Genomic DNA, 27,953 nt, shown 5'->3' on the forward strand with positions numbered 1-27,953 from the left:
AATGGCATGGAGTATACGAAGTGGGAAGAAATCGACAGGTGGGCGGCCGACCCAGAGAGAGTGCAGGAGCCCGCATGGGATTCGCTGGAGCAGTGCGAAGAAGGCTATAGGCAAATGGAGTTGGAGAAACAGACACGGCGGTGCAGAGCGAAACCCGAGAGTCACCCCAAAAAATGTATTGGGGGGGGGGGCTCAGAGGGAGAGTGGCTGAGTCAGGAGATGGACCTGAGCCAACTCTCCTTGTTTATCATGAGGAGCCAAGGAGGAGACCAGAACCAGAGCCGGTGTTAGAGGTGAGCGAAGCAGAGACTGTGAAGGAGTTAATGGGGAAAGTGGAGTGGAGAGTAATGAGGGAGTTGCTAGCTTGGTGCTATAGATACCATATTCGTCCGACGGATCGTGTCAGGGATTTGATGGCACCTGAGTTAGCGCTCCATACTCGTCCTGAGGTGCGTGTTAGTCGGCTGGTGAAGTTGGTGCCAGCCTCACGCACCAGGCCTCCTGTGCACATCCCTAGCCTTGCACATCCTGTGCCACCTCCACACTCCAGTCCTCCGGTAGCAGCTCCCCGCACCAGGCTTCCTGTGCGTGTCCTCGCTCCAGTATCACCAGTGCCCGCACCACGCATCAGGCCTACAGTGCGCCTCGCCTCTCCTGCTCTGTCGGAGTCTCCCGCCTGTTCAGCACAGCCAGAGCCTTCCTTCCCTCCTGCGCTGTCAGAGTCTCCCGCCTGTTCAGCGCAGCCAGCGTTTTCCTCCTCTCCTGTGCTGTCGGAGTCTCCCGCCTGTTCAGCGCAGCCAGCGTTTTCCTCCTCTCCTGCGCTGCCGGAGCCTCCTGCCTGTTTGAAGCAGCCTGAGCTGCCAGTCTGCAGGGTGCTGTCAGTCTGCAAGGAGCTGCCAGTCTGCAAGGAGCTGTCAGCCTGCATGGAGCAGTCAGAGCTGTCAGTCTGCATGAAGCAGCCAGAGCTGTCAGTCTGCAAGGAGCTGTCAGTCTGCAAGGAGCTGCCAGTCTGCAGGGAGCTGCCAGTCTGCAGGGAGCAGTCAGAGCTGTCAGTCTGCATGAAGCAGCCAAAGCTGCCAGTCTGCAAGGAGCTGTCAGCCTGCATGGAGCAGTCAGAGCTGTCAGTCTGCATAGAGCAGCTAGATCCGCCAGTCAGCCATGATCTTCTAGATCTGCCAGTCAACCAGATTCTTCCAGATCCGCCAGCCAGCCAGGATCTACCGGAGCCTACTACCTACCTGAGCTTCATCTCAGTACTGGGCTTCCTCTCAGTAAATCAAATCAAATTTATTTATATAGCCCTTCGTACATCAGCTGATATCTCAAAGTGCTGTACAGAAACCCAGCCTAAAACCCCAAACAGCAAGCAATGCAGGTGGAGAAGCACGGGCTCCCTCTCAGTACTGGGCTTCCTCTCAGTACTGGGCTTCCCCTCTGTTCCGGGCTGCCCCTCAGTTCCGGGCTGCCCCTCAGTTCCGGGCTGCCCCTCAGTTCCGGGCTGCCCCTCAGTTCCGGGCTGCCCCTCAGTCCCGAGCTGCCTCAGTCCCGAGCTGCCCCTCAGTCCCGAGCTGCCCCTCAGTCCCGAGCTGCCCCTCAGTCCCGAGCTGCCCCTCAGTCCCGAGCTGCCCCTCAGTCCCGAGCTGCCCCTCAGTCCCGAGCTGCCCCTCAGTCCCGAGCTGTCCCTCAGTCCCGAGATGCCCCTCAGTCACGAGCTGCTCCTCAGTTCTGTGGGGTTCTGGGTGAGGACTATTAGGCCATGGTCGGCGGCGAGGGTGGATTATCCCAGGACGCGAAGGGGAGGAACTAGGACATTAATGAAGTGGGGTCCACGTCCCGAGCCGGAGCAGCCAGTGGCCTTGCTGAGCGGCCTTTCAGGTTACGTCGATATAGGACTCGTTTTATTGTGGATATAGATACCTTTGTACCTGTTTCCTCCAGCATCTTCGCAAGGTCCTTTGCTGCTGTTCTGGGATTGATTTTCACTTTTCGCACCAAAGTACATTCATCTCTAGGAGACAGAACACGTCTCCTTGAGCGGTATGATGCCTGAATGGTCCAATGGTGTTTATACGTACTGTTGGGGAATAATCAGAATTAGTTGGTAACATAGGTAAGATGTTTTATATTCATCATATGTTTGTAAGTTACTTCTCATCAGAATGTTTGTTTTTGTATAATACTGTGGCCGGGTTTGCCGTCATCTGTTCTCTGTCAAGACTAAGTTACTGGGGCCGGAGAGAGGTCAAGCGTGTATCTCTTGGCTCCACAATGTCTGTGTGCCAGTCAATGTGTCTCTGTGATCTTGTCAAGATAGGATGGATTTGATATATGCCTGTTGATATGAGGATTTGTTTAGGTTCTGAGTTTGAGAAAAGAACATAGTTTAGGAGACAAAGCTGAACGATAAATTATGGCCAATGCTGTCTGGCTATGTGTGTCTTTGCTATAAAGGATCTCAGTTGCAATGTGTAAGGGACTCTCAGCGAATTCATTTATAGACACTGAATTGATCTGAGAGTCACATGGTTGTGATGGAGCTCATATAATTAAAGATGGACTTTGTGATAAACTCTGACTTGTGTGTGGTTTGCTCTCATGATTTGGTAAATACAAATCAGTACTACTGTTTGTACAGATGAACGTGGTACCTTCGGGCGTTTGGGAATTGCTGGATGAACCAGACCTTTGTGGAGGTCTACAAAATAAATTCTGAGGTCTTGGCCGATTTCTTTTGATTTTCCCATGACATCAAGCAAAGAGGCACTGAGTTTGAAGGTAGGCCTTGAAATACATCCACAGGTACACCTCCAATTGACTCAAAGTATGGCAATTAGCCTATCAGAAGCTTCTAAAGCCATGACATTAATTTTCTGAAATGTTCCAAGCCGTTTAAATGCACAGTTAACTTGGTGTTTGTAAACTTCTGACCCACTGAAATTGTGATAGTGAATTTTAAGTGAAATAATCTGTCTGTAAACAATTGTTGGAAAAATCACTTTTGTCATGCACCAAGTAGATGTCCTAACCGACTTACCAAAACTATAGTTTGTTAACAAGAAATGTGTGGAGTGGTTGAAAAACGAGTTTTAATGATTCCATGTAAACTTCCGACTTCAACTGTAATATATATATATATATATGTTCCCAGACATTTCCGTGTGGAATGGCCCAAGCCCTCACCCTCCGATCCAATAGGACCAAGACGTGCTCAATGGGATTGAGATCCGGGCTCTTCACTGGCCCTGGCAGAACACTGACATTCCTGTTTTGCAGGAAATCATGCACAGAACGACCAGTATGGCTGGAGGCATTGTCATGCTGGAGGGTCATGTCAGATTGAGCCTGCAGGAAGGGTACCACATGAGGAAGGAGGATGTCTGTCTTCCCTGTAACGCACAGCGGTGAGATAGCTTGTTGTCATTACAGGCACAGTCCAATGATGCTGTGACACACCGCCCCCGACCATGACAGACCCTCCACCTCAATCCCGCTCCAGAGTACAGGCCTCGGTGTAACGCTCATTCCTTCAACGATAAACGCAAATCCAACCTTCATCCCTGGTGAGACAAAACCATGACTCGTCAGTGAAGAACACTTTTTGCCAGTTCTGTCTGGTCCAGCAACGGTGGGTTTGTGCCCATAGGCGACGTTGTTGCTTGTGATGTCTGGTGAGGACCTGCCTTACAACAGGCCTACAAGCCCTCAGTCCAGCCCCTCAGCCTATTGCGAATAGTCTGAGCATTTATAGAGGGATTGTGTGTCCCTGGAGTAACTCGGGCAGTTGTTGTTGCCATCCTGTACCTGTCCCACAGGTGTGATGTTCGGATGTACCGATCCTGTGCAGGTGTTGTTACACGTGGTCTGCCACTGTGAGGACGATCAGCTGTCCGTCCTGTAGCGCTGTCTTAGGCGTCTCACATTACGGGCATTGCAATTTATAGCCCTGGCCACATCTGCAGTCCTCATTGCAGCATGCCTAAGGCACGTTCACGCAGATGAGCAGGGACCCGGGGCATCTTTCTTTTGGTGTTTTTCAGAGTCAGTAGAAAAGCCTCTTTAGTGTCCTAAATTTTCATAACCGTGACCTTAAATTGCCTACAGTCTGTAAGCTGTTAGTGTCTTAACGACCATTCCACAGGTGCATGTTCATTAATTGTTTATGGTTCACTGAACAAGCATGGGAAACAGTGTTTAAACCATTTACAATGAAGATCTGTGAAATTATTTGGGATTTTTACAAATTGTCTTTGAAAGACAGGGTCCTGAAAAGGGGACGTTTTTATATATATATACACACACACACAAACACTTGTTTACTTGACTTTTATTCTCTATAAATTGACGCTCAAATAATTTACTCCGGCAAGTTTGCCACCGTTGCGCTGCAATAAGAAAGTAAACAGAAGTCGAATCCATCACTTCTGTTGTTTGGCTGTGTCCAAAGAAACGTTAGAAAATGTGGTGGATAGAATGTAATGGATTGCATCCCGACAGTGCAGCTCAGTGTAAACAAGCATAACGGCAGGGTCGGTATCTCCTGGCAAAGAACAGACATTCTTCAAGTCGAAGTTGGATATTAGTAGTGCTGTAGTAAAGGATCTATTTTACAGCCAGTTAAGATAGCATTTAAACCTACAAATGTAGCATGTTAATTTCAAGCAAACATGTAAGTGAATGGGTTTTCCAAAATTCTGAAGCTTCTTTACCCTTCTTGGTCATTGCTAAGCAAAACAATGAGCCAGTCTAGCCTGGGGGTAAGATAGCCCAGGACTAAGAACAAAGCAGTGTGAAAAAGGTCTGTCTTGGACTTGCGGGTGATGTGCTGGAACAATAATGCCAGCACTGATTTGAGAGCCCAGCATCCAAATAGAGATGTTTTTTTTTGTAGTTTCTTTACAGTAAAACATTCAACAAAACTTTCATTTTAATCATTTATTAAAAACTATATACAATATCTGTTATAATTCAGTATTCGGTACTTTTTTTTATTTTTTTTTACCACTTCTCTGCATTAACCAGGTACTTATTGTTATGTGCAATGTTGCACTTGCTTTGTTTGCATATGGTAAATTTTTTGTGAAAATTTAAAATGAAGCAGTACCCCAACAACAGCTACACACAAATAATAACATCACATACGTCATCCGTGAATTAAAATGTACTAAATTACCGTGTGCTTGTACTCTCAGGGAAAAACCTAAAATCCCCAAAGCAGTCAGTGAGACGCATACCTTTGAAGTCAAGCCAATAGAACGGATCACACTTTCAAGGGAAACTGCATTAAGATAAAACTGGGGTATACTCAGTGAGGTGAAATACTCAGAATAACATTGCAGATAGAAATGAACACAGTTGACTTGATTACATGTTCTACGTGACAATTAAATCGTATCTACACTAGACATTTCTACCTGATTCTGAAAGTCCTTCAGTGTTGCACCATCTTGATCAGACCAGCGGCCAGGACTCAAGTACCCAATCAAAACACAACAAAACAAAGGAAATCAATAAGCCCAAATCAGGCTAATTGAAGCTCTGTAGTTTGACAACCAAAGACATCAACGTGTGTGTATGCACCCTCAAAACGAATGACATTACAGGTCAGGAAACTGTTCTCTGCTTAAACTTGCTTTGGAAATGTGTCATGGCAACACAACGGCATTGTTCACTCTTGGAAAGTAAAAAATTAAAAAATAGGTTGGGTTTTCAAACAGCACCAGACAGTCAACTGTTTGAATTTAGTATGACAATAAATACTTGACAATCTCAATGACCACTAAAGTATTTGTTTAAAAGCTAATGTTCAAATCCACATTCCAGAAGTCTCAATTATATTGTATGAATAAAGTTTCATATAGTGCCATTATCTGAGTAAGCCAACTGAGGCAACATTGTCACATAGACAGCCTTAACATGCAAAATGTCCAACCACAGTGTTAATACCAACACACGAACAATGGTTGCCCGCTACTTTGTAAACCTTAAATACCGGTACCTGACAAGCAACATGTAATGAGATATTGTAGATCAAACTAGACTATCAGAGCCATATATAGAGATATACAGTTCTAGATTGTATGCATCTTACAGAGGACCTCGCAAATTGTCATTAGAAGCACCAAAGCGAAGGACATTTTGACACCTCTGCCTCAGCACCAGTGAAATCGATAGTATTTGGGTGTGGAAACTAATCCCGTTGTCAGATAATCAGTTCAACCAGTAGACAATGAAGCTGTGCAGACATGGAGAGCAAATAACAACTGTTTCCTCCACATTCTCATTCTGACCATAAGTGCAAAAGAGGACATCCCTGGAAATACTCTGTTGTAAAGGATGGACGAGTCTGCAGGAGATATACACAGCCGAGACTGGTGCACGATTCCAAATCAAAATCTTAAAAGATTACATTATGTAGGCAAAGTAGAATGTTCTCCCTGTTGCTTAAAGCAATCCAATCTGTCCAGATCTACATACGCATCAAAGGAGTAGAGAGAAAGAGTTGGGTTGCAATTGGGCACAAGGTCTCATCTGGTCGGCTAAAGCAGATCGATCTGGTTTCAGAATTGAACTTGACTGATGTGGGTAGGAAGCTCAAGCGCTGATAAAAAGTGCAGATACCTGTTCAAAAGAGATGAAACTTTCCGACTGACACAGATAAAAATCAATGACTTTATCAGGTTATGCCCATTCTTTACATTGGGCTTCTACACTGCAACGTTTGGAATGTTCCACCCTATAGAACAGGCACCCTGCTGGAGCTGGTTGTTCTGAATGGGGCATGCTCAGCCGTTAAATATCAATCTAAAGTGGATTGTGTTGGTCTAAATGCTGAAGTAGATTGATATCGTCAAAGAGGACTGAGCTGGTCTTGGAGCTGAAAGAATGTTGGGCAGGTCTGAGCTAGTCTGAAGTAGAGCAGACTGGACTGGTCACAAGCAGTTCAAAACAGCACAGTTCAGGTTTAGACCTGGGAGGCATTTGTCTGTGGGCAGGGGAGGGTACATAATCTCTGCGAATTAGCTTCTGTGTCTTCCCTACTTGAGCAAGCTAGTTTAGTAGGCCCATTTCCACACATTCAACTAGATGGTTGGAGCATGACTAACCCCATATATAAGCACAGAAAGAAAATCAGTCCTTGTGGTTAAAGCGGAGTTCAAATAAAATAATCTAGTCTAGAGCATGGTCCGAGCCACGTATCGCAGCAGCCCGCCATGCCGGTAAAAGGCCACATCCATCTCGTTGTCAAACAGAGTCGTCACACTGAAGGTCTTTCCAGAGCTAGTCTAGAGAGAAAAAAGGGGAAAATGTAGGTCAATGAAGAGACAATGCCACGGACAAAGATAGTTGTGAGACATTTTAACTGGGGATGGGAAATTTGAGTTATAAAAAGGTAACATTTGATTGGATGCCATACTTTGACAGTCAGCATTTGCTTTGGGGACAGGTCCTCTGGTAGAGTGATAGTGAACTTCTCCTTCCCGCAGAGCTCTAGCGAATCGGCACTCTGGCCTGGCAAGAACTGGAGGGGCGCGATGCCCATGCCCACCAGGTGGTTCTTGTGCATCTTCTCAAAGCTTTCTGCTATGACAGCTCGCACACCCTGCCAACCATAGAACACACAGAATAAGAGACCAATGGGATCTGTATCCCATGGAGAAAAAAGGCACATATACAATTGAATGAAATTTCCCAAGGAATATTTGACTTATTTAGAATTTCATTGTGTACATACGAACTGTAACGTTTGTTGGAGGAGGAAAAATGGTCTGGGGCTGTTTTTACGGTTTGGGCTAAGACCCTTAGTTCCAGTGAAGGGATATCTTAACGCTACAGCATGCAATGACATTCTAGACGATTATCTGCTTCCGACCTCGTGGCAACAGTTTAGGGACCGCTCTTTCCTGTTTTTGCATGACAATGGGAAAGGGAAGGGAAAGGGGGATACCCAGTCAATTGTACAACTAAATGCATTCAACTGAAATGAGTCTTTTGCATTTAACCCAACCCTTCTGAATCAGAGCGGTGCGGGGGGCTGTCATAATCGACATCTTCGGCCCCCGGGGAACAGTGGGTTAACTGCTTAACTCGGGGACAGAACGACAGATTTTTTACTTGTCAGCTTGGGTATTCGATCCAGCAACCTTTCGGTTACTGGCCCAACATTCTAACCACTAGGCAACAATGCCCACGTGCACAAAGTGAGCTACATACAGAAAGTAGTACTACTGGTCAAGTAGTGTAGCTGTGCCATGATATGCAATTAGGCATACTGTAGCTGCGACTAAGTAAACCTCTAAAGATTCTTCCAATATAAAATAAATCTTTATATATATATATATAGAAAAATCTTGCAACACTTCAAGTGTTAAAGAGTGTTTTAAAAAGTGTTAAAGAACAAGCTCCACCCAGAAGCCAGTTTTATTGGCATGTGACCAGTGCTTGAGGCTCTTGGGTGTGGAATGTAGCCTTTACCAGTAGGTAGGGTCCTTTGGCCGCCCAGTCCCGAGAGTTTCCTGAGCCGTACTGCTTCCCTGCCAGGATGATGAGGGGAATCCCGTCTCTCTGGTAGCGCTCTACTGCCTCAAACACGTCCAGCTAACAGCACAAAAACACACTGTTAAACAACTTGGCCGAAATCATGTATATTATCCACTCTCCATTTACTGCAAAGATGAATCTCATGTTATTTGTAATAAGGTATTTTGCTATATCACTTGAAGCGTTTGCTTGGGTTATCAAATCGTGAGCAATAGGGAGATACTTATTCCCTTCCGTACAGAGCTGAATGAAGAGCACAGTTCAAGTGCACTGTTTCTAGACTTGACCCTCTCTCTCACTTACAGTCTGGCCTGATGGAATGTGCACGGTCTTGGGGCCCGGTTTGCCGATTAACCGGTTCTGGAGTTTGATGCTGGCAAATGTCCCTCGGGTCATCACCGCGTCGTTTCCCCTCCGGGCGCCGTACGAATTGAACTCTCGCGGTGTAAGGCTGAGAGTGAGAAATCCAGAGATTAAAGGTCAAACTGCTTTCCTCCTGAGTTCCACTGAGAGTTTACCAAAACATTTGCTCCTGACCCTGGTAAAATGCTAGCACTTTGCATACGACATAAATAAATTACATGGAGGTAAAGAATTTGAACAACCCAGCCCCTGCTGCAGCAGTCTGCGTACATACATTATAGGATGCTCACCGTTTGCTCAGCAGGTACTTGGCAGCAGCACTGACCCTGGCGATGCTCCCGGCAGGGGAGATGTGATCGGTGGTCACCTTGTCTCCCAGGAACAGTAGGGCATGGGCGTTCTCTATAGACTGGGGCGGTTGGACCTCTTTACACTGGGAGAGAGGGGAGAGGTCATATAGAACCAGGGCCCAGAGTAGTTCTGAAATATGAATTCAGCTTAACCTGATGCTAATATGTTTCACAAACTATCCATTACGCTTTGAATATATGAAATATATCTACTTCGGAGTTTCTTAAATTATCTCTCTCAAAAGTGTTTATTATTGTTGTACATTTGAGTAATTTTCCACACAAAAAATAAGACTCACAAGTTTGTTGAAGAAGGAAGGAGAGCGGATATATGTGGATTTGGGATCCCATGGGAAAACCACAGACTCTGGACATTCAAGGTTATTCCAAAACGTGTTCCCTTTCTGTAACAGAGTGACAAACAGCACACCGTAATGACTGCACCGTAATGAAACTTGAATAGGTTGAGGAAGAAAAAGACTCAAGAGAGGGAGCCAACCCTAAACAAAAAGGACCCTCACCTCCTTTCTGGCACGGAGCTCTGTGAAGATGGAAGAGATGACCTTGTCCTGCTCTATCTGCTGCACCTCCTCCCTGGTGGGCCACACATCCCGCAGGTACACCTCCTTCCCCTCAGAGGTCACACCTACACCAGAGGGACAGGGTAACAAACATGCTAACACATTATGTTTTTAACCTTCCATTGGGGTCTCCCCCAGGGGGAACCAATTGACCCCCCCAGATAACATTTTTGGACCATCACATCAAGTGAACGGTAGTTCATCAAAGGTATCAAAAAGTGTAGAAGACAGGAGACAGATTACAATAAAGTGTCAAACAAACCTCAAAATGTGGTTTTGAGGTTTGAAACGTGATGTTGTTCACTTACCCAGAGGCTCTTTCTCGAAGTTGATGCTGACGGTGCCGGCGATGGCGTACGCCACTACTAAGGGTGGAGAGGCCAGATAGTTGGCCCTGACACAGTCACATAGGCGTCCCTCAAAGTGTCTGTTCCCAGATAGCACTCCGCAGGCCACCAAGTCCCCCTACAGCGGGCGCATGGGGAAGGTTAGACCTTCCTATAAAACCTCTCCGTCACTCTCTCTAGTCACCCATTTGGTCAAAATATTTGATGACAGAGTGCGTTAAAGGAGGCAGCCAAGTGTATTTTATTTTAATCAAGGATCAAATTAACACTGGAATGGATAATATCTCCTAAATACTTCATTCTGGAATACAGTCTTATTCATTCCCAGCTCTGCAGTGAATAGTAACCAAGTTAAGACAGAGTTTGTTCAAGTACCTCTTTGATAGCTTCAGAGACGGTCTCCGGTAAAGGTGCAGTGTTTCCAACGCAGGTGGCACATCCATAGCCTATCACTTCAAACCTGAGTCAGATATGAGGAACAATTATCTAATATTCTACTCCTGCCAATTATGCATAATCAAGTGATGTGGGTGTGTGTCGGACATGAGTCGGGTACATAGTTGCTCATGGTCTCGTGATGAGGTAGCCCTGCCTGTGACTTTAAAACCTGTGTCAGCCCTTGGCCCAAGAGTCTCTTGGTCTAACGGTCTAACGGTCAAGACATTGGTTTCTCCCGTAGGAGACCTGGATTCAGATCCTGTCCGTGACGTGCGTGTCCTCACCCTAGCTGGCTGAGGTAAGGCAGTACTCCACTGGTGTTGAGGTAGTGGGTGACCATGCCACTGCCAGGAGCCAGGCTGGTGCGGATGTAAGGCTTGACGATAAGGCCCGCCTCCACCGCTTTCTTGGCCAGCAAACCTGTCAATCAAAAGGCGATACCAGTTGCATTGGCAAAATTCCTGACAGTCCAATTGGGATTTCAGGAAAACCTGAGAATATAGTACCGTGTTCCTCCAGTGTCTCTCACCTGCTGTCAACATGACGGAGGGGTTGCAGTTGTTGGTGCAGCTGATGACGGCTGCGATGACCACAGAGCCGTGGGCCAACTCGTACTCCTGACCGCCGTGGAGGAAAGGCACCAGGCTCTCCTGCTTCTCCTTGGAGATATGGAACCCTTTGAAACCCACCTGGAAAGAGAAACACAATTTAATTAACTAATCCATACTTTCAATATTTTACAGCCAGAAGATGTGGCAGGGATCTCACCCCTTTCTACGTAACAGAAAAAAACTGGTCATTCTAACAAAAGTATTTATCACTCATATAAAGTCGTAGTGAACAAGGGTCACATGATTGATTCGTTTGAGATGAACCACCAAAAAGCCATATGTAGGACATTTCCCCTCAATGGGCAGTTTTACTTTTCTGTTGCTATGCAAACTAAAATATGAATAGGCCAATTGTGTGATGATCTCAAGTATTAGTATTAGTTCTCTACTTTGTTGACCTAAGGCGTCTGACTGATATGTTACCTTCTCGTTGAGACAGCTCTGGAAGTCCTCCTTCATGCTGCTGACAGCCACCCTGTCCTGGGGCCTTTTTGGCCCACTCACATGGGGCACCATGGAGCTCAGGTTGATCTCAATCACCTTTAGAGAAAACAGGGACAACATAACTGTACCTCTGATTGTGAAACAGTAAAACGATGCACTTCGTAATATGGACCAATATTCCGCCATAGCTTCCTCTACTTATTGGCCACTAATATCTGAAAAGACTAAAAGAATACCTCAGAATATTGTGGGTCTTCTGACGAGTCCTCGTAGCTCCTGAAGAGTTTCACAGCCTTCAGATAAGCCTCCAATAATTCAAGTTTCTCCTCAGTAAAGTCTGAGAGCAAAGGAAAACATCAAGTTTTAGCATTACATGCCACATATGCAACATTTAAAAATCAAGAGATAATTCACCGAAATGCCAAATTTACCCCACCTTATGGAAACCAAAAAAGTAGTCTGTTGACCGAATTTGGGTTTGTTTAAGTTAGCATTAACATTGCTGAGCGAAAAACTATTAATACAGCTTCTCTTAGCATTGATGGATTCTGTTAAAATGTAACATGTTTCAAGTTAAACTGTAGTTTGTTTGTATCCTGTTTCGTGAATGATTACTGTGAGTATTAAATGGAGTTTAGGCCATGAAACTCTGTGTATGCTAATTTGTAAAGGTTGACCTAATCTGATAAGAAGAAATTGCCTAGGATCAGAAAGCATGGTCAGGCCCAGGACAATGACAGGTTGTGATTCTGACATATTGCTAAACAAAGAGAGGACAATGGACATTCCACAGGGGAGATAAGGGAAACTCATTGTGGTCATAAAATGTATGGCTGGGGAGGTGACACCTACAAGCTGGTGACCAAAAGGAGGGAAGATTATAAATGTATGCACTCAGCTGACGGCATCCTTGGTAATAAACACTTGAAACTTCTCATGAGCTTTTGGTCTCAATTCCTTATTGCAAAGAGGTTGCAATAACATTTTCTTTATAACAGCATGTTCTAAATAGCATGCACATAAATTTCATACATCCCAGCCTCAGAAGTGACAGTCTAGCCTGTTCCCAGGTCTTGCCAATTCTTATGGTAAATTTTCACGGCATGTGCTGTCTTACCATCTCCTATGGTAATTGTTACGCTAATGACCAGATAAGTTGGCAAGACAGCACAAACAGACCTGGAAACAGGCTAGTGACAGCTTCCTGTCTTACTTGTTTGCTTAAAGTGTTTGAGTGTGACATGGTCGACAGGGAAGAAGCTGACGGTGGCATTGTATTCGGGACACATGTTGGCGATGGTGGTCCTGTCTGGGACAGACAGCTGGGACATGCCAGGACCAAAAAACTCCACAAACTTCCCAGCTATGCCCGCCTGACGAAGGTGCTGAGATGGAGAACACATAGAATCAAGCTTGGCAGAGCATTTAAAACATCTCCATCATGTACTTTACAATGACAATATAGATAATACAAAGGAAATTAAAAAGACCTAAAGGAGGTTCAACGACATGTAGCTTAACTTCTTTGGGACTGGGGGGAAGTATTGAGTAGCTTGGATGAATAAAGGTGCCCAGAGAAAACTGCCTGCTACTCAGGCCCAGAAGCTAGAATATACATATAATTAATAGATTTGGATAGAAAACACTGACGTTTCTAAAACTGTTTGAATGATGTCTGTGTACAACAGAACTCATATGGCAGGCAAAAACCTGAGAAAAAAATCAAACCCGGAAGTGGGAAATCTGAGGTTTGTAGTTTTTCAAGTCATTGCCTATCCAATATAGTGTCTATGGGGTCATATTGCACTTCCTAAGGCTTCCACTAGATGTCAACAGTCTTTAGAACCTTGTTTCAGGCGTCTACTATGAAGGGGGAGCGAATAAGAGCCGTTTCAATGAGGGGTCTGGCAGAATGCCATGAGCTAAGTCGCGCGTGGCCGTGAGAGCGAGCTGCGTTCCCTTTAATTTCTAAAGACAAAGGAATTGTCTGGTTGGAATATTATTGAAGATTTATGATAAAAACATCCTAAAGATTGATTATATACATCGTTTGACATGTTTCTACGAACTGTAATGGAACTGTTTTGACTTTGTCTGGACTAAGTGCCTGCACCTTGTGAATTTGGATTTGTGAACTAAACACAAACAAAAAGGAGGTATTTGGACATAAATGATGGACTTTATCGATCAAAACAAACATTTATTGTGGAACTGGGATTCCTGGGAGTGCATTCCGATGAAGATCATCAAAGGTAAGTGAATATTTATAATGCTATTTCTGAGTTTTCGACCTAACATAATTGCATGGTGTGCTTTTACCGTAACGTTTTAAAAAAATCTGACACAGCGGTTGCATTAAGGAGAAGTTTATCTATAATCGTATATATAACACTTGTATCTTAGATCAATGTTTATGATGAGTATTTCTGTAATTTGATGTGGCTCTCTGCACTTTCACCGGATGTTTGTTTGAGACAATGCATTTCTGAACATAACGCACCAATTTCAAATGAGGTTTTGGACATAAAGATTAAACTTTATCGAACAAAACATACATTTATTGTCTAACATGGAGTCCTGGGAGTGCCATCCGGTGAAGCTCATCAAAGGTTAGTGATTAATTTTAATGCTATTTCTGTCTTTTGTGACACCTCTCCTTCTTTGGAAAATGGCTGTATGGTTTTCTGTGGCTAGGCGCTGACCTAACATAATCGCAAGGTGTGCTTTCGCCGTAAAGTATTTTTGAAATCAGACACTGTGGCTGGATTAACAAGAAGTTTATCATTAAAATGATGTATAATACTCGTATGTTTGAGGAATTTTAATTATAAGATTTCTGTTTGAATTTGGCGACCTGCAATTTCACTGGCTGTTGGCGAGCGTCCCACATATCCCAGAGAAGTTAAACGCTAGCAATCAATAAAAAATGATACTTTGCATGTGCTGTGTATGGAAGCTTCTTTTGAATATGGTTTCAACATTTCTGAGCTACCCTCAGATGTGTACCAGTATGTTTAATTTCTTAGCTGTAGCCTACCTTGGTGATCCCCAGAACAATATCGATGGACGTGGCCAGGATGTTGACGGAGCCTACTAGCCTGCAGCCAACCACCTGGGGAAGGGTCAGAGAGATGGGCTGGCCCAGCATCACTGCCTCCGACTCGATCCCTCCCACACCTGAGACAGAGAGCGGGAAAGAGACAGGAAACCTTAAAGCTATAGAGCTATTGGATAATTCACACGTCGATCTCCTTCTTAAGTTCTTTCATCACCAAAGGATTGTAACTTGGATATTAACCTATGACCTGATGAATGTGGTTTCAGCATAATTCTTAGTCCTTTCTTTTATCTATTCTCTTTGACGTTTTTCTGTTTGATGCTAATCTAGTATTTATTGGAGTATTTATTGGAGTCCGTATACTCTGTGCAACAGAGTGAGGTTGAGCACTTGCGAAATGTCCCTTCTTCAGGGCACTGTAGTTATATGCATAACTTTTTTTTTTTAATTCCAATGATTTCAGCCAGCATTGGCAGCTGTGTGGACATTGATAGAACTTTAAATTGTTGTTCTTTACCCCAGCCGAGGATGCCCAGACCGTTTATCATGGTGGTGTGAGAGTCTGTGCCCACCACGCTGTCTGGGTAGATGAAGCCCTGGCTCTCCTGCACCACCTGAGACAGGTACTCCAGGTTTAGCTGGTGTACTGCGCCCACATCCGGGGGCACCACGTTCACGTTCTTAAACGCTTTGGAGCACCACTTCAGGGGAAAAGGAGAAAGACGTAACAAAAAGGTTAGACTGGTGCGCTACACGGGCCTAAATAAGTTGCAGACGTGTTACAATGTGTGATTATAGGTGCTGGTTTCAGTTCGAAATAGCTGCTGCAGAGTCTCTGTAACTAAGTATCTTGTTTACATTGAATTTACTTTGACGGAAACAATAGAGACAGAAAGTTACCTTAAAGAACTGCAGCCGTTCTTTGTTTCGGATCAGCTCCAACTCCTGGTTTTTCAGAGCTGTTTCAGGTCTGCAGAAAACAATGACAAGGACAATGTGCACCTTTCCTCTCTCCTATACAGGGTACCGAGTAGGCTTTGCTACACTATAAATCCACCCAATACACAGGAGCCAGGACCTGCATTCCCGAATTAGAGGCCGAAATTGAGATCCGAATGGAATTGGATGTGTGAAACTCCAGAACGACTTGACCCAGTAGTCCCCGTCCCCCCCGACCCAAAATATGTCAGAAATGAGGGAGAATCTAAGCAAAATTGGGTCGGGTCTGTATCCCACATGGATCCGAAAGATAAAAGAATGCAGCTCAATTGCTGCGCAAGCCAGCAGAATTGTTTTGACTTGTCTAGCAGGCAGTGAAAGTTAACGTTTCACATGCATTTTCTGTTGTAGGCCTAGCTAAAATAATTTAGTTGTGGTCTACACTACAGCTTAGTATTTTCAGAAATGACATCTCAAATGTAAAATGTCGGCACAAAAAGAAAGGAACTGGGGTGTGTGACGAAGATGCACTAGTAAGCAAGTCTCTCTCCAGAATGCGCTCTCAGTCTCCCGTTAATTTGTGTGTATTCATAGTTTCATTGTGTGAATTGTTTGCCTTTCTGTTTTTTATAGACTCTCTCCAGAATGCGCTCTGTCTCCCGCATGTTTAAAAAAAAAGTTGTGGTATTTTCAACTGGGTTTTTGGTTCATGTGCAGTTTATAAAGTGATCGTTTAAAAAAATACAAGTAATATGATTACTATTGTTGCACATGCTGTGTAGATAAAATGTTCTATGTTTTCAATATATCACAAACTGTTTCTGCATATTTGGGGCGGCAGGGTAGCCTAGTGGTTAGACCGTTGGACTAGTAACCGAAAGGTTGCAAGTTCTAATCCCCGAGCTGACAAGGTACAAATCTGTCGTTCTGCCCCTGAACAGGCAGTTAACCCACTGTTCCTAGGTCGTCATTGAAAATAAGAATTTGTTCTTAACTGACTTGCCTAGTAAAATAAAAATGTAAAAAATATTGGTTATCAAGAAGCTTGATCTTGCAAGCTAGCCAGTTACATAGAGCTCCAGCTCTGAGCTGGAGATCATTTATTTGGCACATGTGCATAGTTAAATTTATACCTATAATATATTTAACTGGAAAACAGTAGTAGTGAATTTTAAGTGCAACTTGATCACCTGCACAACAGTGGATCGTCACATCACGAAAGCTTCCGCTTGCTCTGTGTGCTCTTCGCAAATAAACGCCATGTGACTCAATATGCTGCTTTGGGGGAATGGCTTCATAATTAAAAAATAATGCAACAAGCGAAATGAAGAACGCAATCTGCTTTATCTATTAACCTAGGGGGCAGTATTTTGGTGTGTGGATGAAAAACGTACCCAAATGAAACTGCCTATTTCTCAGGCCCAGAATATGCATATAATTGTCAGATTAGGATAGAAAACACTCCAAAGTTTCCAAAACTGTCAAAATACTGTCTGAGTATAACAGAACTGATATTGCAGGTGAAAACCTCAGGAAAATCCAACCAGAAAGTGCTGTTTTTCCTGAAACCTCTCTGTTCCATTGCATGCCTTCCCTCCATTTAAAGGGATATCAACCAGATTCCTTTTCCTATGGCTTCCACATGGTGTGAACAGTCTTTAGACATAGTTTCAGGCTTTTATTCAGAAACATTTGCGAGAAAGATCACATCGCGTCATTGGATGGCTGGGTGCCAGCAGAGTTTTGCATGCGTGAGCAGCTTGGAGCAGACATTTTCTCTCTCACTCCTATTGAAAAAGCTACGGTCTGGTTGAAATATTATCGATTATTTATTAAAAACATTTGACATGTTTCTACAAATTTACGGATACTGCCCCGTCGTGACCGCTCGAGCCTGTGGATATCTGAACATAACGCGCCAAACAAATTGAGGTATTTTGGATATAAAAATAATCTTTATGGAACAAAAGGAAAATTTATTGTGTAACTGGGAGTCTCGTGAGTGCAAACATCCGAAGATCAAAGGTAAGCGATTAATTTTATTGCTTTTCTGACTTTCGTGACCAATCTACTTTTCTGCTAGCTGTTTGTAATGTTTTGTCTGCTGAGAGAGATGTCCTAACATAAATGCTTCGATAGCTTTCGCCGAAAAGCTTTTTTGAAATCTGACACGCCAGGTGGATGCTGTGTTTTGCTATATTGCACTTGTGATTTCATGAAAATTTAATATTTTTTGTAATTTAATTTGAAATTGGCGCTCTGCAATTCAGCGGATGTTGACAAAAATGATCCCACTAACGGGATGGGTGCGCCAAGAAGTTAATTAACCTTGTGCACAAGTTGCCTGCAGGTATTTAAAAATAACAAATATTCAACAAAACAATGACAAATAATTTGTAGGAAACAACTTTGCCATCAGTATGTTGTCGAGAATTTTACTTTAGACATGGTCATATTGCCATTAGCCATTAAAGTTGGTCAAAAATCCCTAGCAATGCTAACGTTAGCTAGCTCCAATCCTCTCCCCTCAATCTTAGCTAGCTAGCGAATGTTAAACTGCATCTAAAGTCAATCTGACATCAAAATGATGACAAAAGTTATTCCTACCAATTATGTCTCCTTCATACAAATAATCTCCAAGGCACTATAATGCACTTTTGATGACATCTTCATATGCACAAATTGATTAGCATTAAGTAGAACGTTCAGTCAGTATTCAGGGATGTATTCATTTTCTTTATTTATTACGCTGATTCTGTTGCAAAACGTTCTGCAGCAAACGGTTTACTCCAAACACTTCAATGTGAAGTTGTAGTTCACTTCAAATCTATAAATGATCGATACTTCCATGCTCTAAAGTGGAGTGAAGTCCACTGGGTTTTTTCCTTCCAGCCGCTTTTTTTGTTGTTTTTGAGACACAACTGAACTAAACCTTCCTTTTAACAACAAAACGAATCTCAGTAGCGTTTGAAGTAAACAGTTTTGCAACAGAATAAATATTTTGCAACAGAATTAGCGTAATGAATACACCCCAGTCTTCAAGAGAATATTCCTAACAATGGCTTGATGCAACGTGCAATTCATGAATATGTATAGTGTCTTACTCAGAGACGGGTTGTAGATGGAAGGGGCATAGGAGAGGGGTGTTCTCAATCTGCTGGACAGCAGTGGCGGGTCTTCCCGGGGTGTCACTGCAGCCCCCTTTGCTGCAGCTGCCTCTCTCGCCTCCACACTGAGACCCCCTTCTGGGTGTGGGTCTGGCGGGGGAGGGGCGAGACGGAGGCCCCTGGCTCTGGCTATCCCCTCCACCAGGGTTGGGGGCGTTCTGTATAGCACTGCAGAGAAAGGGTGGATAATTTCAGAAAGAGCAGGATAATTTCTGAGGATAATTAAGAAACAGCAAAGGTTAATTTCAGAAATAGCACAGTATCGAAATATCCAACTCAGATAAAGAAGCCATCAACCTCAGGAGGGTTTCCCAGCTATCGTAAGGTAAAATATGTAACTTTAAGCAAACAGTCCCTTTAAGCCCACCATTTGTTGAGGTCGATCTGTAGCGAGTGGTCAACAATAAGGTCTGTGGGGCACACAGGGTTGACCAGGCCGGGGTCCACTCCGTGTTTGGTCACTGCATCCCTCATGGCAGCCAGGTCCACCATGGCAGGGATGCCCCTGTGTGGAAGGAACAACAATCAGATCCACCATACTACTCCACAAAACAAACAATAACACACAGGGAAACCAACACTGGTGACCGACAGCACTGCGATGCAATATTGGCGATCGTACTAGGATTTAATACATGTAGGCCTATTGGGATTTTAAGGAGGTGGAACCATAGAAATTAGTGGAACAGTCTTTGCAATAGGCTAGTTTAACTAATTGTACTCAAGATCTTGATTCGATCATGTAACCAGATAGTGCTGCAATGTTGCTATAACCTTGAGCAAGGTCTCTTCAGAAAAATACTGTTCATTCCTAAGACAACAAGCAAGACTGTGTGTACTTGATCAACTGCCCAAGATGAATACACTGAGGATACCGGTGGTGAGCCCTGAACTACAAAATATTAGAGACTCCATATACTTCACCTACAGGCGCTACAAAAAGGAAGCCAACAAAAAGGTCTGGGGATGGCTGCAACTCTACATTTCTTTGGAGGGATAGACAGGGAGTATGCTATGACACAGGGACACTGCTGGTATCTTGGACCAGGTTTCTCTTGCGAAAAATATATATATCAAAGAGATTAACCTGGATAATCCAAGGTTGGGGAGGTAGGAAAAGACACTCACGTGAAGTCTTGCAGCAGGACCCGGGCAGGAGGGAATGGCACCTCTGCCACATTCTGCTGCTCGCTCCAGTCTAGGATGTTGTGGACGTCCTCTTCTTTCACATAGAAGCCGTCGCATTTGCGTATGGCCGCCTCCAAGAGGACACGGATGGATAGAGGCAGCTTGTCTATGGAAAGGAAAGGAATGAGAGACCATTATCAAAAAATAACTTTTGGCATGCATGTGGCATTTATTTACATTCTATTGGTTGACCACAGTTCAACTCATGGCCCTATAATGACAGAAGCTGCATTTTGAGAAATAATTAGACTCTGGTTTGGTCTTTTGATGCATAAGTGCAAGCCTTAGCCTATTGTTGTTCAACACAGGAGCTGACAAATCCACACTCACCGTATCTTGCATCATTCAGCTTCTGTGGATTGAAATACTTCCGGTCGCCATCTTTCAGCGTGTCAATCAGGTGGTTAAAAGGATGCTCCCCTGTATAGGGAAAGAGAAACACATATCAATCTGACACTAGAGACTGCCCGTCCTAGAGGAGAGCATGTACACTCATTATTTACACCCCGCATGAGTTCAACTAGGCTACTACTACTTCCAGCCTCACACAAAACGAGTGAGTGAGTGTGTATTAGAGGTCGACCGATTATGATTTTTCAACGCCGATACCGATTACTGGAGGACCAATTAAGCCGGTACCGATTAATCGTCTGATTTTTTCAAATATATTTGTAATAATGACAATTACAACAATACTGAATGAAAACTTATTTTAACTAAATATAATACATCAATAAAATCAATTTAGCCTCAAATAAATAATTGAACATGTTCAATTTGGTTTAAATAATGCAAAAACAAAGTGTTGGAGAAGAAAGTAAAAGTGTGCAATATAAGAAAGCTAACGTTTAAGTTCCTTGCTCAGAACATGAGAACATATGAAAGCTGGTGGTTCCTTATAACATGAGTCTTCAATATTCCCAGGTAAGAAGTTTTAGGTTGTAGTTATTATAGGAATTATAGGACTATTTCCCTCTATACTATTTGTATTTCATTAACCTTTGACTATTGGATGTTCTTATAGGCACTTTAGTATTGCCAGTGTAACAGTATAGCTTCCGTCCCTCTCCTCGCTCCTCCCTGGGCTCGAACCAGGAACACAATGACAAAAGCCACCCTCGAAGCAGCGTTACCCATGCAGAGCAAGGCAAACAACCACCCCAAGGCTCAGTGCGAGTGACGTTTGAAACGCCAATAGCGCGCGCTAACTAGCTAGCCACTTCAGTTACACCAGCCTCATCGCGGGAGTTGATAGGCTTGAAGTCAAAAACAGCGCAATGCTTGACGCACAACGAAGAGCTGCTGGCAAAACGCACAAAAGTGCTGTTTGAATTCATGTTTACGCGCCTGCTTCTGCCTACCAACGCTCAGTCAGATACTTAGATACTTGTATGCTCAGTCAGATTATACGCAACACAGGACACGCCAAATAATATCTAGTAATATCATCAACCAGGTGTAGTTAACTAGTGATGATTTTTTTTTTATAAGATCAGTTTAATGCTAGCTAGCAACTTACCTTGGCTTACTGCATTCGCGTAACAGGCAGTCTCCTTGTGGAGTGCCACGAGAGAGAGGCAGGTCGTTATTGCATTGGACTAGTTAACTGTAAGGTTGCAAGATTGGATCCCCCGAGCTGACATGGTGAAAATCTATCATTCTGCCCCTGAACGAGGCAGTTAACCCACCGTTCCTAAGCCGTCTTTGAAAATAAGAATGTGTTCTTAACTGACTTGCCTAGTTAAATAAAGATTAAATAAAGTTGTAAAAAAATAATAATAATAATCTGTGTCCAAAAATACAGATTTCCGATTGTTATGAAAACATGAAATCGTCCCTAATTAATCGGCCATTCCGATTAATCGGTCGACCTCTAGTGTCTATTAGCATGAGGGATCATTGTATTTTTATTTTACCTTTATTTAACTAGGCAAGTCAGTTATGAACTAATTCTTATTTTCAATGACGGCCTAGGAACAGTGGGTTAACTGCCTTGTTCAGGGGCAGAACGACAGATTGTTACCTTGTCAGCTCGGGGATTTGATCTTGCAACCTGCAGATTACTAGTCCAACGGTCTAACCACTAGGCTACCTGCCACCCCGATATATTCTGTATCGGAGCGAAAATTACACTGTACATCCTATGTAAACTTTGAGGGCCATTTGAAGAGCCTTCACCACCTTCTCAGAGTGGTTGACTCGCTTTAAATCAGCGCCATTTAACTTTCCCTTCAATTTTGGCTGTAAAAAAAAAGAAGCCTGGGGAATGTCATGTAGGCCTGTGTGTTCTGTTCCACTTGGTCCCTGGCCCTTTGAACCAAGGCTAGAATGAAAGCTAAATCACAAGTGGTCAGGAAGGCCTCTGTAGGGGACAGCACAAAGTGGTCCCAATGTTTGTGACTTAACCAGCCTACTAGCACTAGGAACGTGTTGAGATTTAGATAAACAGGTGCCTACGAGTCTCTCTCTAGACAGACGGGTTGCCCCCCAAAATGTACGAATGCTCTGCACCAAGGCCTGGGATTTCCGAGACTAGGTGGCTACTGTTTGAAAACAATGGTCGTAATTTCACCACATTAGTATAAGAAAAATGCAAGCATCTTGTTGCCAGCATAACTGTCCATTGTGCATCTGTGTAAGGCAACTAATTTCTTCCTTCTGGACATGACATGCCTCAAATAATTGAATAACAGTTAAGACTTGCATGCATACTGAAAAATCAACATGCGTACTGTCACCAGTAAATCAACCACATAAGATCATGAGTAAAAAGAAATGAGGGACACAAGGAAGGGAACTCAAATATGCTCCTATTTAGTAAAGGGAGGTAACGTGTTCTGCTTATCATCACAAGCCTCGTGTCAAATGTTTTCGAAAGATTAGGCCAACAGTATAAACACCGTTGCTAGTGTGGAGTTAGCTAATCATACAAAAGACTAGATGTATATAATAACACATTTAATTTGTATACCGCTTTTCATTACATGGTTCTCAAAGCTCTGAGAATTGCTTTATTATTAGAATGCCCGTCGGTAAGTTCACACCCCTTTAATTTTCCCACATTTTGTTGTGTTACAGCCTGAATTGAAAAAGGATTACATCTAGATTTTTTGTCAATGGCGTACACACAATACTAGAGGTTGACCGATTAAATCGGAATGGCCGATTAGGGCCGATTTCAAGTTTTCATAACAATCAGTATTTTTTGGACACCGATTATGGCCTATTACATTGCACCCCACAAGTACCTGTTATGCGAGTGCAGCAAGGAGCCATGGTATGGTGCTAGCTAGCATTAAACCGATCTTATAAAAAACAATCAATCTTAACAAGTGCATTCGCGGAAAAAGCACTGTCGTTGCAACAATGTGTACCTAACCATAAACATCAATGCATTTCTTAAAATCAATACACACTTATATATTTTTTTTAACCTGCATATTTAGTTAATATTTCCTGCTAACATTAATTTCTTTTAACTAGAGAAATTGTCAATTCTCTTGCGCTCTGTGCAAGCAGAGTCAGGGTATATGCAGCAATTTGGGCCGCCTGGCTTGTTGCAAACTGTTTGAAGACCATTGCTTCCTAACAAAGACCCTAATTAATTTGCCATAATTGTACATAATTATGACATATGGCAAACTTTCCGCAATTTTCTTCAAATCTGAAAACGATGTGTAGCCATGCCCATTTCCTGAAGAATTGCATTATGAGCCCTAAAGTACAGACACAGTGTCCTCTGTATACTTCATATTTTGGCAAATTTAGTACGACATCCGGGAACTTTTGACATACTAACTATATCCATACTATAACCAATAAGCATACAATATACATTCAATTCACGTCACAAATAGTATGGTTAGTATGAGTATTCGAGCGCAGCTAATGACTTTGAGAAGGGATTGTGTGACGATTAGCTTAGCAACCGCGTGAGCAGCACGATAACGTAAACACGATTTGTCGACAGTCTGCTGGGTGCTGCATTATACATTCCTTCATTCATTCGATTCCTATCTCCTTTCTATAATATATCTGGCAATGGCACTATGCAATGCACTCTGGCCTAGAGGCAGACAAAAAGGAAAAATGTGATAGAACCTCCATTAAATAAAATAATTCTCAAGGTAGGAATATCGCAAAAATATGATCAATGGCTCATTCGAGAAAATACATTCTCCCGAGTTATCACATCGGCCAGTATTGAAATCGAATTTTATTATTATTATTTATTGAAAGACGTTTTCACAATCTAAAAGTCATATTTATATTATCTTCCAGTTTACTGAGAGCGACTTTATCACAGAACTAACTCATACCGGACGGATCTGACTGCTTGAACGGCAATAACAGTGGTAGGCTTGATTACCAACAACGACGAGACGGCTTACAGGGAGGAGGTGAGGGCCCTCGGAGTGTGGTGTCAGGAAAATAACCTCACACTCAACGTCAACAAAACTAAGGAGATGATTGTGGACTTCAGGAAACAGCAGAGGGAACACCCCCCTATCCACATCGATGGAACAGTAGTGGAGAGGGTAGCAAGTTTTAAGTTCCTCGGCATACACATCACAGACAAACTGAATTGGTCCACTCACACAGACAGCATCGTGAAGAAAGCGCAGCAGCGCCTCTTCAACCTCAGGAGGCTGAAGAAATTCGGCTTGTCACCAAAAGCACTCACAAACTTCTACAGATGCAACCCTAACCCTAACCCTAATCCTCAACCGTAAGGCTCTCCAGAGGGTAGTGAGGTCTGCACAACGCATCACCGGGGGCAAACTACCTGCCCTCCAGGACACCTACACCCCCCGATGTTACAGGAAGGCCATAAAGATCATCAAGGACATCAACCACCCGAGCCACTGCCTGTTCACCCCGCTATCATCCAGAAGGCGAGGTCTGTACAGGTGCATCAAAGCTGGGACCGAGAGACTGAAAAACAGCTTCTATCTCAAGGCCATCAGACTGTTAAACAGCCACCACTAACATTGAGTGGCTGCTGCCAACACACTGACACTGACTCAACTCCAGCCACTTTAATAATGGGAATTGATGGGAAATGATGTAAATAGATCACTAGCCACTTTAAACAATGCTACCTTGTATAATGTTACTTACCCTACATTATTCATCTCATATGCATACGTATATACTGTACTCTATATCATCGACTGTATCCTTATGTAATACATGTATCATTAGCCACTTTAACTATGCCACTTTGTTTACATACTCATCTCATATGTATATACTGTACTCGATACCATCTACTGTATCTTGCCTATGCTGCTCTGTACCATCACTCATTCATATATCCTTATGTACATATTCTTTATCCCCTTACACTGTGTATAAGACAGTAGTTTTGGAATTGTTAGTTAGATTACTTGTTGGTTATTACTGCATTGTCTTAACTAGAAGCACAAGCATTTCGCTACACTTGCATTAACATCTGCTAACCATGTGTATGTGACAAATAAAATTTGATTTGATTTGATGACTCAGATACACATGCAAGCACGAAATAACCCAGGGAAATCGATAGAACATCACTCAGAGGTGCACAAAAACAATACAACATTGAAAATGGGTGAACATTTCCTTTAAGGACCAATGGAATGGTCTAAAATGATCAAAATCCGCCCACCTTTGACACAGGGCCATGCAAAATGAACTTGTCCATTGTCATGCTTGGTTCAATTGCTATTGACGAGAGGAAACCGAATATCCAATATAAAACTCACTTTAACGTTATAATCGGTGCCGAACCATATACAGTGGGGAGAACAAGTATTTGATACACTGACGATTTTGTAGGTTTTCCTACTTACAAAGCATATAGAGGTCTATCATTTTTATCATAGGTACACTTCAACTGTGAGAGACGGAATCTAAAACAAAAATCCATAAAATCACATTGTATGATTTTTAAGTAATTAATTTGCATTTTATTGCATGACATAAGTATTTGATCACCTACCAACCGGTAAGAATTCCGTCTCTCACAGACCTGTTCGTTTTTCTTTAAGAAGCCCTCCTGTTCTCCACTCATTACCTGTATTAACTGCACCTGTTTGAACTCGTTACCTGTATAAAAGACACCTGTCCACACACTCAATCAAACAGACTCCAACCTCTCCACAATGGCCAAGACCAGAGAGCTGTGTAAGGACATCAGGGATAAAATTGTAGACCTGCACAAGGCTGTGATAGGCTACAGGACAATAGGCAAGCAGCTTGGTGAGAAGGCAACAACTGTTGGCGCAATTATTAGAAAATGGAAGAAGTTCAAGATGATGGTCAATCACCCTCGGTCTGGGGCTCCAAGCAAGATCTCATCCCGTGTGGCATCAATGATCATGAGGAAGGTGAGGGTTCAGCCCAGAACTACACGGCAGGATCTGGTCAATGACCTGAAGAGAGCTGGGACCACAATCTCAAAGAAAACCATTAGTAACACTACGCCATCATAGATTAAAATCCTGCAGCGCACGCAAGGTCCCCCAGCTCAAGCCAGCACATGTCCAGGCCCATCTGAAGTTTGCCAATGACCATCTGGATGAGGAGGAATGAGAAAAGGTCATGTGGTCTGAGACAAAAATTTAGCTTTTTGGTCAAAACTCCACTCGCCGTGTTTGGAGGAAGAAGAATGAGTACAACCCCAAGAACACCATCCCAACCGTGAAGCATGGAGGTAGAAACATCATTCTTTGGATGCTTTTCTGCAAAGGGGACTGGACGACTGCACCGTATTGAGGGGAGGATGGATGGGGCCATGTATCGTGAGATCTTGGCCAACAACCTCCTTCCCTCAGTAAGAGCATTGAAGATGGGTCGTGGCTGGGTCTTCCAGCATGAGAACGACCCGAAGCACACAGCCAGGGCAACTAAAGAGTGGCTTCGGAAGAAGCATTTCAAGGTCCTGGAGTGGCCTAGTCAGTCTCCAGACCTGAACCCAATAGAAAATCTTTGGAGGGAGCTGAAAGTTCGTATTGCCCAGCGACAGCCCCGAAACCTGAAGGATCTGGAGAAGGTCTGTATGTAGGAGTGGACCAAAATCCCTGCTGCAGTGTGTGCAAACCTGGTCAAGAACTACAGGAAACGAATGATCTCTGTAATTACAAACAAAGGTTTCTGATGTACATGTAGGAAAACCAGCAAAATCGGCAGTGTCAAATACTTGTTCTCCCCACTGTACCTACCGGCTCTCTAAAAAGTCAGGTAAAAAAATACTTTCCTGTGGATCTTTTGTCTCAAATTTCGAGCAGCTATAGGACAAAGGGCACGTACAAGAGGTAGAGTACGTTTAAATGTAATTTTAATCAACATTCTGGCTTGTAAGAGAAATGTACACGATTTTGGAAGCATTAGTTTCAGCCTGTGTATATACCAATTGTGTATTACATAGTGATAGAAGAAACACGCTAACGTTACTAGCACGCTATAGTTAATAGCTAGTTAACGTTGGCGAAATATTTTCGCCCACACATTCAATAAATAACGTTACTGTAGTGCAATTCCCCGTTAGATAATTGGATGTATAGCTAGCTAGGTAACGTGACTTTTTGGGGCGCCTGCAAGTGAAGATTAAAGGAGTAATGTTACTAGCCAGCTAACGTTAGCTAGCTAAGTATCATTAGCATAACAAGCTACCTGGACAGTGAGGAAGCTCAAGTAAACGTGAGACATTTCAGGCTTTACATAATAAAATAATTGACATGGCCGTCAACTGCTTTGCAAACTGTGTTGATTTGAAATAATAGCTTGGCAATGTTATTTTAGACGACTCTTACCTTTGACTGAGGAAGTGAGCGCCATGATGACTTCTGAAACGGGAGAGGCTATAGCAGAGAGGAAGAGTCGAAGCGAGAGGGTTTACTCCGCCCAAAACATGTCCACGTTAAGCAACTCATTAATTATTAAGCA

At 43.3% G+C, this 27,953-nt stretch overlaps 1 protein-coding gene across 1 annotated transcript; it reads right to left on the reverse strand.

The window, feature by feature from the left end:
- Positions 1 to 4,846: 4,846 nt before the first annotated feature.
- Positions 4,847 to 27,944, reverse strand: ireb2 (iron-responsive element binding protein 2). The gene is made up of 22 exons (XM_020456825.2): positions 27,821 to 27,944; positions 20,355 to 20,444; positions 19,965 to 20,130; positions 19,204 to 19,341; positions 18,774 to 19,004; positions 15,631 to 15,700; positions 15,248 to 15,431; positions 14,710 to 14,849; positions 12,886 to 13,057; positions 11,909 to 12,009; positions 11,652 to 11,768; positions 11,147 to 11,306; positions 10,902 to 11,037; positions 10,555 to 10,639; positions 10,141 to 10,297; positions 9,773 to 9,897; positions 9,551 to 9,655; positions 9,192 to 9,334; positions 8,842 to 8,989; positions 8,473 to 8,595; positions 7,415 to 7,600; positions 4,847 to 7,283 (listed from the first exon to the last, which is right to left on the reverse strand). Exons 1-22 carry the CDS (start codon positions 27,843 to 27,845, stop codon positions 7,173 to 7,175), a joined length of 2,913 nt encoding a protein of 970 aa, XP_020312414.1. The 5' UTR covers positions 27,846 to 27,944; the 3' UTR covers positions 4,847 to 7,172.
- Positions 27,945 to 27,953: the final 9 nt, after the last annotated feature.

This window comes from Oncorhynchus kisutch, linkage group LG22 (genome assembly GCF_002021735.2).
Source record: "Oncorhynchus kisutch isolate 150728-3 linkage group LG22, Okis_V2, whole genome shotgun sequence".
NCBI lineage: Eukaryota > Metazoa > Chordata > Actinopteri > Salmoniformes > Salmonidae > Oncorhynchus > Oncorhynchus kisutch.